At 36.0% G+C, this 14,925-nt stretch overlaps 1 protein-coding gene across 5 annotated transcripts in view; it reads right to left on the bottom strand.

Annotated features, from left to right (window-relative positions):
- HACE1 (HECT domain and ankyrin repeat containing E3 ubiquitin protein ligase 1) overlaps positions 1–14,925 on the bottom strand; it is a 54,233-nt gene that overhangs the window by 20,810 nt on the left and 18,498 nt on the right. For 4 of the 5 annotated variants that reach the window (XM_071548817.1, XM_071548814.1, XM_071548816.1 and 1 more), the window contains 7 exons: positions 12,005–12,251; positions 5,867–6,204; positions 2,881–2,949; positions 2,169–2,256; positions 567–678; positions 377–474; positions 108–195 (listed from right to left, as the gene is read on the bottom strand). In XM_071548817.1, coding sequence (XP_071404918.1) covers positions 108–195; positions 377–474; positions 567–678; positions 2,169–2,256; positions 2,881–2,949; positions 5,867–6,204; positions 12,005–12,251 — 1,040 coding nt within the window. The remainder of the gene's footprint in view (positions 1–107; positions 196–376; positions 475–566; positions 679–2,168; positions 2,257–2,880; positions 2,950–5,866; positions 6,205–12,004; positions 12,252–14,925) is intronic. The other variant, XM_071548815.1, reaches the window with a different exon arrangement.

The raw sequence follows: 14,925 nt of genomic DNA on the forward strand, positions 1-14,925 counted from the left end.
TCATCTTATATTCTGAAACTATTTCAGTGACTTTTTTTGGATTATAAAGATGCTTTTACAAAAGACAACACTAAAATTAGCAGGGGGGAAAAAAGGCAGAAACATACCATCAGCAGATTGGGTAAATAAGGCATAATCTGGGTTAACTATTTCACTGGACAGGATATCAAACCACTCACGCACCACACCCTGTCCCTGCATGTCAAAAGAATAAAAGGTATTAGTACACAGAACTTTCACTGCACAAACAGTTATGCTGGATATCCATGTATTTCTTCTAAAGTAATTTTAAAGTAGGATTTAGTTCAAAACAATACTTGTGAAAGAGAATACTTCCATACGAAAACACCATAAAAAACAACAGAGTTTTACCCACCATGCCTTCTTCTCCATGAAATCTCACAGCAATCCCTTGCTTTAGTTTTGCACTATTTGCTCTAGACACAACTTCACAGCTACTCCTAAAAATAGAATCTAAATACAAAGCATCAATTAATTTTTTAATCTTAATTCATTATATTTCAATGTATTTCAAAGATATACTAACTCCATTTATAACACAATACCTCTGTGAACCAAAAGGATGTCATTTTCATTGACAGGCCTGTGCACCATGTCTGAATCTGGCTGCCCAGCATGCAGATGCTCATAGAACCATTCACAGCGATCTTTAAATGGCTACAAAACAAAGTGTAAAACATATTATATAGATGCATTCCACTGAAGAATTCCTCTCTCATATCTATGACTTCTCATATCTATGCATACTTCTCAACTAAGTCACTGGCTTCTGTAACATTAGTGATAATCAACCACAGTTGAGTACAAGAAGCAGAAGTGATATAAACAAGCCCTACTTGCAGTAAAGTTCACTGCAATACGAAACAGCCCAAACAAACCAGAAACCTTCCAAAGGAAAAGAGAGAAGGTGAGAAGTGAGAAAGTTCTAACTTGTTTGACTCAGGATTTAAATTGACATTTTGCAGCTCTTCCAAGACAGATAAGACACACGTATGGCCTTTCGCATCTATCGCAATTCACAGCACATACATTTAATTGACTTGACAAACGGTGTCAGTTCTCAGGGTCTCATTATTATTCACAGGTAATGAATTTCAAAAACACACATTTCAACTAAAGAATGAATAAACAATACACCTACACCATGTCCCAAAAATGGAACTGGATTACAAAAAACAATGTGCCTTTAAAAATCAAACACTGTACTGTTCACAGTTAAAGAAAAAAAGCTTTTTAGAACAGACTTTCCAAAATTATTGAGGGAAGGTGGTGTTACAGTTGGGTAGGAAATTTCATCTTGTTTTCAGAAAACTCTGTATTTGATCAAAATAGCTAACCAAAACCCATTTAAAGTAAGGAATCTTTCTAATGGAGAACAAACCAAAAGTAAACCAGTGCATCCTAAATGAAGACATTCCAAATAGCTCACCCAAACACCATCTTTATTTGTAACAGAACAAATACACAGCACAGTAATGAAAACATGGCAGATGCCTAAGAGTACAGTGCTATGTATAGGAGCAGACTTCCATACAAGGCTTTGCTTTCTAATTTTATCATGTCTGGTCCCCCCTAGAGTAAACTATTTAATAATCTTGAATTCATGTCCCACATCAAACTGAGAAATGAGTTGATGATTTTACTTGAATAAAAACCCAGAAACAAAACAAAGAAACAAAAAGAAATGGTAGGAAACAGAGCAAAGGGTAACAGACAACATGAGGTTTCACTAAGGAGCTGCCACATTAACTATTGCCAAATCAACTAATAATCATATATTTAACCTCTGGTTTGTCTCAAAATGTAAATCAATTAGGTGAAAAGGACAGCATTTTAAATTTCAATCTCTCAGATGTGCATAAATGGATTTAAAAATAGAAATTTAACTTTGTTTAACTGAAAATTGGACTTGTAAGACATATCGAACATCGGTTATCTGAAATGGACTCACATATGTATTTTAGAGAATTACAAGTACAGAAATCTAGCTGCCATCTGATCTTTCAACATCCCAGATTCAGAAGCACTAGAGGCCAGGCTTAGTTCTTCCATCCTCCCCAAATGGATTTTCCTTTAAATATTATTTTTAAACAAAATACCCTTTGTATATTCACTGAAGTTGTAACTAAGTATTGCCTGACATTTACCTGAGCTTTTATGATGTGCATAAATCTGGACATTAGTTCAGGACACTCCAGAAGAAAATGAAAGTGATCAAAAATTATTTTGGGATTTCTGAAAGAAAAATAGGTTAGAAGCCTGTTAAGAGATTTAGTAACAATGCTTTATGATACAATGCAATTTGTCATATAGAAAGGTTTCAACAGACTCTTCTATTGTGTCATTTTTGCCCAACTCTTGTTTCCAAATACTTCATCCATTAAACATGGGAAGATCAGAAGCAGCTTCCCACACAGAAGCAAGGTTATTAACCAGGCAGTCCCAGAGAAACTCTAGGAACAGCCAACTGTAAAGAGATGGTTTAGGCTCCTTTAAGAAGTCACACATTTGAGGAAGAATGATCTGCCTCAAAAGAGAAGCCTTTTTTGGGACAAATATGAGGAAAGAATCCATTAAAGAAATTATTCTGTTGCTGTGTCAAATAGATTTTGTTCATGAAAATCCATAGAATCTTACAAACAGATCACTTAAATATGCACAAGAGTTCATGTAAGTCTGATCTCTGAATCACTAATCTATACTGTCTTGAATTTGTCAGGACTATTAAAAGTGCTTATAGTACATAGGTTACAACAGAAACCTAAAAATACAACTCAGTAAGAAGAAAAACTGAGTTTGATTTACTGTGGGGTGGGGCAGGCAGAGGGGGATTACAAAGACTGTATTTGTTGAACTTACCGGTTAACAAAACACTTAAGGACATCATCATGTTTGCAAACAAATTCTATAAAACGAGGTGATGTCATCCTGTTAAAAAATCGTAAGATGTTTTTGATTAGTGAAATTGAAAAGAAATTGAAAAGAATTTGAATTACCTAAATTGTTGCCTATATGTTCAAAATAAAATACTACACAACTAGAAACTGATGTTGTTTAACTAATCATCATGAAACTAAATACTCAACAGCATTAAGATCTCATAATAAACTAACAGAAAATACCAAAATGCCAATAACCAAGGGGGTCAAGCAACATTGCCACTAACTGTTACTAACTATATGAACAAGAAAAGCTCAGACTAATGGAGATTCATATTTTTCTATTGAATCGTTCCAGCTTTCAGTACAATGGAAGCACATATATGAGAGGACTGATAATACATGCACAAAGTATATGATATGCAGGCTGTTCTATATTCTTGTTTATTGTATAAAACTCCCACCACACACCTTGTAAATTGCAATTAATTGTAATGCAATAAAGAAAGCCAGGAAGAAATAACACTCAAACTTAGCAAACTTAATGGCCCCAAGGGGGTATTTAATGGCATCATGACATAACAAAATTACTTGCCAGGCAAGAGACTCACACTCGTATGATTTTTTTTTTCTCCTATATATATATACATATTTGGTGAATGAGGGAAAGATTAACATGGGTGAAAATTTTACTACATTTATTTACATCTATGCTTTTTAAAAAAGTCTTAATTGCATCCTTGAACTTCAGCAAAAGCTAATGAATACTTATAAACATGATTAAAACCCCCTCACCGAGTTTCTTCAAAGTCTGAATAACATTACTTTAACTAGTCCAGGATAACAATCCTAAAACTGTTCCTGTTCCCCACACCAATTTAGACAAGAGCTGCTAATTTCATATAAAATTGAGTTATTTTCTCTCTCTCCCTTATTCTGTTGTGAAGAAATAAGTCTCACTATATGCTTTCACTCTCTTGCACACATAAATCAAACAAGCAAACAAGTAAAATCTTCCAGAGACCAAATATAAACATTTCAAACACACCTCTGGTCTGGGAACTTATTTTAAAATATTAAAAAACTAGAAGAGTCTTGCCTAAAAGGAAAAATCTGTAAATTGCCACACAAACTGTAAGATACGTTATACAGAGAACAGAAAAAAAAATCATACACTTGTCATTTTGGATACTGAAAATTTGGAACATTATATTTCAGTATATTAATAAAGAATGTCTAGATTCAATGTCAGCATTTCTGGAAGAAAAGCAATTATGACAAGTAAAATAAAATAACCTACATATTTCAAATGTTAACCAACATGAAATGCTGACTTTGTTGCACGAATATCAAGAACAATGGAAAGTTACGAGCTTTGTTTACCCTATTCCATTAAACACGACACCCAAATCTAAATTTAGAGCCATTTTATATTATTTTGTCTGAAAACACAGTTAGTTATAATTTCAAATGTTATTTGAAGATGGCAGCAGTATTGAGTTACACCATTTACTCCTATTAACATGAAAACTTTAGTCAGAGCAAGTCTCAGGTCTTTGCATTCTCTACAGAGTTTTGAAAATCCCTAAAGCAACACACAATTCAGCCTTTCCCATATCCAAGGAGTTCTCTCACTTGTTATTGAGACAGTTCTTTCTTTGCTGACTTCAGTGACAGTAACTGTCAAACTTATGTAGTATCCATGGAAGTTCTCCTTAATATGAAGCATAAATTATGCTTTGGAACAGATCATTTGGGCAAGGCCCATCAGCCAGTCACCTGGACACAGGGAGGCAGTCACCTTGATGACTTAATTTTGGTACAAAGAGTTGAATGGTGGCAGGGGGAATGTACTTAATCGCTTCCAAAATCTTCGTTCGCGGAGTCTGGCCATACATACAAACATTTCTGCTTTTCATTTGGCTGCTGTCAATGACACTTTACTGCATTTTATCTTATATCAAGGGAAATCGCTAAAGAGCAGTTCCTTTTTCAAGGTGGAGTAAAATTAAAAGTGAAAGTACTGAGGTGTTTGTGGAGCATGTTGATTCCCAAACCATTTTCCAGAATGTTCACAGGGAGCGTGCCCCAGAAAAACATCACTGGCCAACCTAAAAGCTTTTAATCCACTCAGTTTTTCAGAGAAAGAAAAACCCTCACAGTGACTAGGAATAACCAAGAGTTGTAATGTAGTACAAACCTTGGTTCTTGATTCCTCAAAGAGCCTGTAGTACCACCACACGTACCCAATCCTCCACTCACAGGGCCAGATGATCCCTTCCTCACAAGTTCACAACTATAATCCATAACAACCCTGGGCAAAGTCCTTAGTTTCAGGGGACACACTTTTTTCTTTTTAAATCAGACATGGATGATGCCACATTTACCTAAGTTGCAGTGCCTGTTCCACACAAAATTGTGTTTGCCAACATGGGACAGGATTCCACAGGATGGTTATTTCTGAGACTGAACTCTCCCTGTTACAAACTTCTGCAAAATAGTCAAACAAGTTTTGCCCCAGCCATCATTTTCACACACAAAGATAGTTCACCTTTTTTTTTTCCTGAGCTTACAGTTCTTGTTGGATAATCACATTCAATTCAGGGGTAATTTCACATTAATAACCAACAGCAAATACAGATAAGTTTCAAGAGATCAAAATTCTATTACCTTCAAGTATACTACATGATTGCAAAGAATGGTTAGACATTTAACACAAAATTTGTCCCATGCAGCTACATTCATAGGCAGCAGCACTATGAAAAATTTGCAGTGCTGTTTGGTGGCACTAGAGCCAGTTAAAAAAAAAAAAGCATTCAAATAAATGAACTAGCGAAGAAAGCATTGGAAAGCTTACTCTTGAACATCACTAATATAATGTGGTCAGCAACACCATTCTTCCAAGAAAGCATATGTGATTTTAAAATGGTAATAGTTTAGGTAACAAAAATGAATCCTCTCCTTACCCCTGCGGCATCTGACAGGAGCAGCACATATAGAAGGCTTGAATGACAGCACTTAGCCTGTTTGCTGTCATGGAGATAACATCCTGGCAGTCAGCACAAGCTTCCTGCTTCCCAGCAACTTCATAGGCTTTTAAGTCGACAGCATCAGTGGATAGCTCTTTTCTTCCCTCAGTTCCTGCACTGACAAAGGAAGGTGCAAGAGTAGCATCCTGAGGATCTGGTCCTTTTTGCTTCAGTAAAATAGAAGTAATGTTGGCAGAGTCCCTTTTGTTTTTCATAAGCTCTGTGGCTATGAGAACAAGCCATTCATCCAGAGAATGCCAGAGCAGTTCCAGTGGCTGAAATAAATATATGAAAAAAACAGACAGAAAAGGAACATGTTGACATTAGATAATATCAATGTGATGATGCTGTTAAGGCAAATATCGTGCACATTTTAAAGCTTTAAGGGATCCTTTAGAGGTCATGTTAGACATAAGAGTCAAGTACTCATAAAAAACTCTATACTTGTAGCCAAAGAGCACAAAATGTCATATAGAAGGAAAATAATCGAGAAAGATAAACTAACTTAGAAAGAACTACAGAAGAACTATAGGACTGGAGTATATAACAGAGTTTGGCCTCACAGTTGTTATTCAGCACACTACTGCCTGACCATTGCAGTCAAGCAGAGAAACATTAATATATATGTTGAGTTGTCAGAGCAAGAGAGTGTCAGTTCTTTTTTAAGGACCCGGTCAAAGAAGCTCCCTCTACCAAGGAGAAGGAGCAAACTCCAGACAATACCACTGAGAGTCAGACCAATGCACGTGTCTAGTAAGAATGTGCTTTACATACAGTGTGAGTTCATAAAGCTCATTTTGATAGCACCCCAGGTATCTCACAGTAAGGGTGGTCACTAACAACTAGATTTATGAAAACAGTATCATCAGAATCACATATCAATTTTTAAAGCTACACATTTTATTTTAACAAAGGCCCTCTTTATTCACTATACCCTGTCCAAAAGTAGTAAAATTGAAACCTGGTACAATTCCATCATTATACATTTGCTCTGAGGTGTAGGCTTACTATGGAGGAGAAAAAGGGCTGAGATTTGTGGCTTTCTCATGAGCATAAAAAAAAGATCACAAGGGCTGTAAGGGTTTGTTTCACAAGCCTACGGTCTAGTGACCACTAGGATATGAACCCTACAGGGAGATCATCAGACTCAAATACTTCACAGCATTCCAAAAATAAGAGTGAACTTCTAAATGCACTCTTTTTTCCACACATTACTGTTGCATCAACATTTTTCACCAATGAAAGCATTCAAAGACTTAGCAAATACTGAAAATTTTGTTCTCTTGTTCTCAAGTTGCCTTTAAAAATAAAGAGCTGCTCACAGCATGCTGTGTCAAAAGTCTACACTATCTGGAGCACTGTCAGTGACATGCTGTCAATACACCATATATTACTTCTCATAAAGGCTGGGTATTAAAAAACTCCGCTGAAATTCACCATTTAAAAATTTACTATTATGCCTTCATTTCTTCCCCAATAAGAATAGGGGAAAGGCCAGCCTGATCTCTAATACTACTGGTAGGCTTTGCTGAACATGCTGTACGCCACTTACTTAATCCTTGTGCTCCTGGTGACCACACATTTCTCTAGATGGTGATCCAAGTGCCTCGAGTGTAGGTAATATTTTCTACATAAATGTCCGGATTAGAGGTTCAAATGACTCTTTCCAAGACCTACCTGACAGACCCTTACCACAAAACATAATGTGGAAAAAATTCCTAATGGAAAATGGTGGGATTCATTGAATACACGGAAGAATTAAAATGCAGGTGTGTTCTTAGCATTTAACTCTCAAGAAACTAGGTGGTTATTTACTAGAATACTAAAATCTAGTTTTCTCCTCCCAAACTTTACAAGGCTTAGTTTGCCAAACACCATTTTTCACTGGTGTCTTGTGTTTTATCTTCTATTTCTCACAGACTTTGCACACCTTGTGGAACTCTTCAACGTGATTTGTTTTCCAAAGCTAGCTCTTTACAGATTCTGATCACAAACTCATTCAAAAGGGTAGTCAAGCATAGTAGCTTCAAAATTTTCTTCTCTTTCTTTCTAGTCTAACTTTAGGATATAAAGCACTTCTAAATATTGCCCATCGTGTCCATATCCACGACTGTCAGCATTTTGTATAAGCATCGATGATCAGACCTTTTCAAGTGTCATACGGACATACTCAATCAAACCATTAGCACACAACTGAGCCTGACTGAGTACCCAGCTTTTCCAGCTGCACACCTTACCTCACAAGGGAAATAATTTAGTTATGCAATGCCTTTCCCTTTACCCATCCATAAAGCCAGACACCAGTAATGAAACCCATATTCAAACTGCAACATTGGAGCAAAAGCTTTCGTCAGATGACAGGTAACCTTTCAAGACAGAGAGCACAGGAGATCACTAATCCATGAAGTGACTGTCACAGCAGAGAAGTGACCCCAATTCTAGAAAAGAATAGTATCTGAAACAAGTGAAAAATGTTAAAAGCTTCCCATGCTTGTTCAACAAGCAAAATTTTGCAGCAAGTTTCCCTAATATGCAATCACACCAAATAGCAATTGGAAGAGCAATAGATGAAAAAGTAATGAATATAAACATCATCAAAATTATTATTCATAATTTTTCTCACTTGTAAGATCTTATTTGAGTTAGCAATAGCTTGTTTCAAGCTTGTGACACAAAATTCAATGACTCTCTTGTATGTTACAGGATCAGTACAAGAATGTGCATAATAAGAAAGTGCTTCCATTTCAAAACATTTGGATAGGGCTGAATTACATACAAGGGAATTTCAGTAAAGCAGATAGTCCTGTGATTTTCTTGACTTTGTCAAGCAATAATATTCCTCAGTAGACTCAGATCAAGGTATATTCACATTTTCAATCCCTTCTCAGCCATATTACAGTGACAACTCTTCAAAATACATTCAATTGGTATATTAATAACGAAAAACTTAACCCAACATTGAGAAAAAAGGCAAAAGAAAGTTTTTCTTGATTTCTTGTACTTGATGAAATATGGTATTGCACCAGCGTTTTAAAAGGAGTTGTAAAGTACATCTTTAAAGGTTGTCAGGTACAGATCTATTTGGACCTAACAGGAGAGTATTTAGAAGGAAAGGAAACAATCCCTTTGGACATGCAATAAGGCCTGAGAATGTTTCTCCACATACCCAACCACAAGACAGAACTCCTGCCACTGCTACCCCTCAGTCCTCCACAGGTAAAAGTCTATTACTGAAAAAAGACAGTATTGAACAACAGATTAAGTTGCTATATTGTAAAGAAAGACAGTATCTAGAGGCCTTTGCTTCCTCAAATAAACAGCATTCGAAGAAGTGGGTGGTGACCTGTATCACTTTCTTATGCTCTGGAAAGTACTCAGCACCTCACATGCAACATGAAACATCAGTGTATCAAAATTCAAGTTACCTACATTTATACCCACAACTGAATTTTAATATCAGCAGCAAATTCCAATTTAGAGCTACTGACCTCTAAAATTTTCATAAATTTAAAATCTTTAAGTTGCATTTTGACTCTTTTTAACAAAGATCTAACGCCTGTTTTGTAGCAACAAACTCTGCAGTTTCCTAAATAGTCTGTACTAACCTGTTAGACAACTATCTTCAAGAAAACACAAACAGAACAAGAACTAGAAAACAAATTCTTTGTCACTAATCTGCATGTCCCACATGCAAGTACTGGCATCAATGAAGACACACAGGTCTTCCAAACCACAGGAATAACCTAGAGCTACAGCCAGCTTTTTTTCCCTCCTCCCAAAAGGCAAAAGAAACAATCACAACCACGTTTTCAAAGAAAGTACAGGAAAAGGAAAGGCTCGAATAAGAGAGAAGTGGAAGTCACTCAACTCACTCAGCACTATGTGCAATCTCCCACCACCCAGTCACTTTAAATTCAGGGAAGAACAGACTAATCCAGCACAACTGTTGATTAACTTAGCATTGCCAGACTTGTGTTCCCCACTCCCAAACAAGAGTAAGTTCTCATCAGCAGTTTTACATTTTTGAGTTTGAAATTTAAATCAATCTTTAAAATATCATGAGAGACAACAGTGGCTCTAATGAAGGGCTGCCCCAGTTTTAAAACTTGTAAATAAATAAATTACAATAACTGTAATAATAACTTTTAAATCATCCTGAAATGTTAGCTAATGCAACAGCAGTACAAACTTTGCTTATTTATTAAAGAAATAGTTGTGGTTTTCACACACTTGCGAATTACTGATGTTTTCTGGGACAATTGTGGTAGTTGTGTAATATAAGTACATACTGCATAACACAACTACTCAGTTAATTCAGCATACAAAGTAGTTTGGGCAGACAGATAACCGATTCTGTGAAATATCATTTCCATTGCAAATTGCTACTGAATGTTTATGTTTGTTTGATACCGAGTTCTTAAATTATGTGGAGTTGAAAAGAAGGAAACCTTCACTTTTTCCTCTTTGGGCTATGAACAAGCACAAAAGGCAAGATGAAGTCAGCAACTCCTAAAACCTAGAAGAAGTAAAAGGTAGCACAATCTCTCACTGAAGATAACTCTTACATAAAGTGTGTTTAATATCTGCTTGTTATTTAATCTGGTATACTTAAATTAATTTTCAGTAAAACTGTCAGAAAGTGTTGTCTGTAATAAAATAATTCCTGTGACTTGAGTATGGTAGGTAGCCCTATTTTAGTGATCAACTCTAAAGGACAATTATTACATTGCATACTGTGGAACGCATTACATTTTGCACACAGCATTTTTCAGACTCAAGCACTAGTTTTATATTCATTCTATAAATCAATTTGTTCTTAAAAATATTCTGCTACCAAAGTAACAAACATTTGTGCTTATTTTTTAAATAGTCTAATGCTTTTCTTCTTTCCAAGAGAAGAAATTTGAACAAAAACTGAGATACTTCACTAAAAAAATTGGAATTAAGAATATTAAGAGTTATCATCTTTCATGACCTTATCAATATAGCTGTCTTAGAAGCCATCAGAAGTAACCTGATGAACATGTGTGTGTGTGTGGCTCAGCTTCGCGAATGCAGATTTGGGCAGGGCTCTCCCCACGTAGGTGTGCCCTTCCAGCCTGCGCAGTGGGTTTTTTAGGTGAGGCACAGCGTGTGCAGAACTGGCCCCACCGTTAAAGTCCTGAGGTCCATCTGCCACGGCCAAGCGAGCTTGGACAGTGACAGGGAAGTCCTCAGGACTAGAACCTACATATCACCAAATAATTGCAGTAATTTCAAAATAGCATTTTCAGATCACTGTGGAAGAAATGCAAAGGTTAATGAAAATAATGATTGTCATCTAGACTTGTTGGTATCAGCTGTGCCATGTAAGAGTATGGAAGAAGACAGGGGAAAATAGAGACTACCCTTCAGATGTTATTAATTAGGTGCTCTGAACTGTATGGCAGTTGTGTATCCAACTCAGACTGAGTGACGCACAAGAAACCAGGACTTCTTTACAAAAAGGTAATCATGACTTTCTACAGAGGGATTCTGCAAGCAGCAAACATAAAAAGCCCAAACACTTTCAGAAATTAAACATCTAAATGGCAAGCACATAAAGGATGTGTTTGGACACACCTATACATCAATAACCTTGCAAGGGCAGTTGTAAGCTGATATGTTCCAAAGCACGCAAAAATAAAATCCAAGAATAACTCAGGAAAAGACTTCATGGTCACAGTGTAAATAACACACAGATCAAGATTTCAATTGTCTTCATTTGTCTTGTGAAGCTTGGATAAAACTGAATTATCAGAACTCTCAGTGAATCTCCAACTACCATTCTGAAATTACACTAATACAATAATTATATTAATATTACACCATTTAGAGATTACTACATTCTTAAATAACAGAAATAAAATCCCCAAAGTTTACCAAAATCAGCTGGGTAACTAGACCTTCAACATCTAATAAACAATCTATTAAATAAGAAATAAACACAAATCATGAGATGTGCATCAGTAGTTAAACAAATGCAGTGGGAAAAAATAATAAAGAAGAAGAGACAGGTTTAACTTAAGAAGGGATAGGGACATTAACCAAACTTACTTCCTGTTCATGAGATGTCTGATTAATGAATGCATGCTTTGTGAAATTCATCTCTTTAACGTCTATCTTCCTAACAACATCATATACTTTTCTGACCTTGAACACCTGACTTCTTGGAGTTTTATTTCCATTGTAGCCCATGTCATTTCCATTACTGGGAGAGGATGGGCCAATGCGAAAGACATGGCAAAATATCCTCACGATCCTTAAGAGACTCTTCATTTGAGCTTCATAATTACTTGACAAGCTGGGGGGAAAAAATGGAATGTTTAAGTTTCTTTTCCTAGATGGAACAATTTAGTAAATTAAGGAGAAAGCAATCTAATGGTAGGGTCTGATACACATGCTGAAAAAAACCCTAAGCTTTAAACCCTGGTGAATTTTAACTTTCATTTCCTGCACCGGCCCCAAAAGTCAAATATAAGTTCTATAATTTTACTATTATATACACAATTTCAGCTAGGAGTTAGAACATCAAATTCCAGATCTTGGAAAACATTTCATTTGTTTTTTATGCACATGTACACTTCTTATGAATCACCAGTGGGAAATTCAACTTACTACAGTAACGATCACAACATATGAAACGAGTTGGGATATCCAGATGAGAATGTTTTCCAGTTCAGAAAAGAGAGAATCCAATGGTAAAAGCATACTGATTAATCACCTATGCTGCCACAGCCCATCCTCACCAGCTATTATTCTACCCTGAGATTAGCTCAGTTGGTTAAAACTTGGTTGTAATAATGCCCAGGTCATGGGTTCAATCCCCTGTGTGGGCCATTGACTTAAGAGTTGGACTCGATGATCCTTGTGGATCCCTTCCAACTCAGAATAGTCTGTGATTCTGTGTGAATGCCTATTAACTACCTCAGTCCAACAAGGAATCAAGGATGGTAACGATGCCATTATTTCTACTTAAAAATCATTATCTAAAAGACATTAAACAAAAGCATCATTATGTTTATTTATTTATTTATCCAATAAACACCCTGAAAGTTTTACGTCTCCTTAACTGAACTGGCCAACACTGAACCAATGGTGTGTAGAATCTATACTAACACAGTGTAGAATATGACATGTTCATCACTTTATACATAAGCAGAACATTCTCCACCAAAATCAACTTGATTTTCTTTCTTAAGCCTGAAGTATTAAGAATTCTTCTGTCCTAAATGCATAACAAACTGCAAAAAAATAATTCTTTTTCTATCGAAATCTACTGACATAAATATTATGAAAGAGAGCATATATTCAAATCTATCTTTAAAGTACTTGCAACTTAAAAGCAAGCTTTCTAACCATAAAATCAGTAAACATCAGAAAAGTCACATCTTATAGGATGCTGTAAACCTCTGATGCAATTAATACTGTTAATTCACAAATCTGAAATAGCTGGTTGTAATATTCCAGTCCCTTTATCATGACCTCATTTACCATATGCCTGGGGTAAAAGCAAGAAGCCTACTTGCTTTCAGCACTACATTTTAATGTCGGCCAGTGAGTTGTTAATTTTAAAAAGCAATACACTAAAAACTTTACTCAACTAACAAAGCATGACTTTGTTCTCATAATCTATACTTTACCAGTTAAGTTTTCAGTAAATCAATATAAGAAAGGAACACAAAGAGTGAACAGTGCAACACTCGGAATGTTAAGTTTCTAATCAGGTAAAGAAAATCCTCTGACTAGGAATTTTTAATTGTATTACTAGAAGTTCTGGTCACAGCCACAAATTAGCATTGGTGAAATCTTTGCTTATATACCAAAAAAATCTTTAAATAACAAGAACCTAAGACAAGAAGATAACTTAAATATAAAAAAAAGGAAAAAAACCCCAACATTTCAACAGAGGCCTATCATCTCTCAGCAGCAATGCTTTCCTAGCGAAATTTCCACTTAAATCGGGTCTCAAGGAAAAGGACCTACATACATATAAAAATCTTAAAATGCTTTTACTAGTTTACTGAAGCTTTTACTGGCATGTCTGCAAACATTAATCTAGGCCCAACCTGCACCACAAGACCAAATCATGTCACACTTCAATTATTTCTTGGAAAAAGGAAATACAAGTTGAAGGGAATTCTAACTGAACAGGGTCATTGCTGGTACTCAAAGCAGAAGTTCTCAGGAAAAAGCTTGTTGGCACCCCTGGCTACTTGGTAGAAGCATTACAAAAAACAACTTTAGACACTTTTGAGCCAAACATAGACAAACCCAAATGCAATGAGCTGTGGGTTAGAATCCAGGAAACAAACAGTGATGAGACTACTTCAGCCATGCAAGAATACCATTACTGGAGATCTTCATGCACAGAGTACATTTTACATACTTTTGTTGGAACAAGAAGAGAGAGGAAAGAGGCCCAAGCTCAGAGCACCTATATTCACCAAGTGCTACCTTAATCCTCATTCTGTGTAATAAAGCAACTGAGAAATACTTTCTTGAATTAGAAATTTGCTGCTTCTGACAGGAGACAGTATTGGAGAGAACAGAGACACAGCTACTGTGAAATTGTGTCTTGGAATTATTTCTTTTTGAATTGCATTTCTGTTGTGACGTATTACAAAATACCAATGAGAAGTGAGCCAGTAAGAGTCCACAGGACAGTGACTCCTCATCCAATGCAATACTTTCATCTTGTCTTGAGGCACTAGTTCACCCAAATGCAGCAATACAGGAGTACACAGCAGCTGAAACTGAGAGAGTACAGGCACATAGATATTGCTCCTACAGCCATACTGAGGGAGCTCAACAGAGAGGAGCAGTAACACAAAAAAATCAAACCTCGACAACAATCAGTTTAATTTACCTCTGAAGATAGTGAAACTGAAACAAATACTACCTCGTATGATCTAATCCATCTACCACAACTTCTGATAACATACCTGTACAGAGCAAGTTTCAAACCCTTTCTCACA

This window comes from Pithys albifrons, chromosome 2 (genome assembly GCF_047495875.1).
Source record: "Pithys albifrons albifrons isolate INPA30051 chromosome 2, PitAlb_v1, whole genome shotgun sequence".
Taxonomy (NCBI): domain Eukaryota; kingdom Metazoa; phylum Chordata; class Aves; order Passeriformes; family Thamnophilidae; genus Pithys; species Pithys albifrons.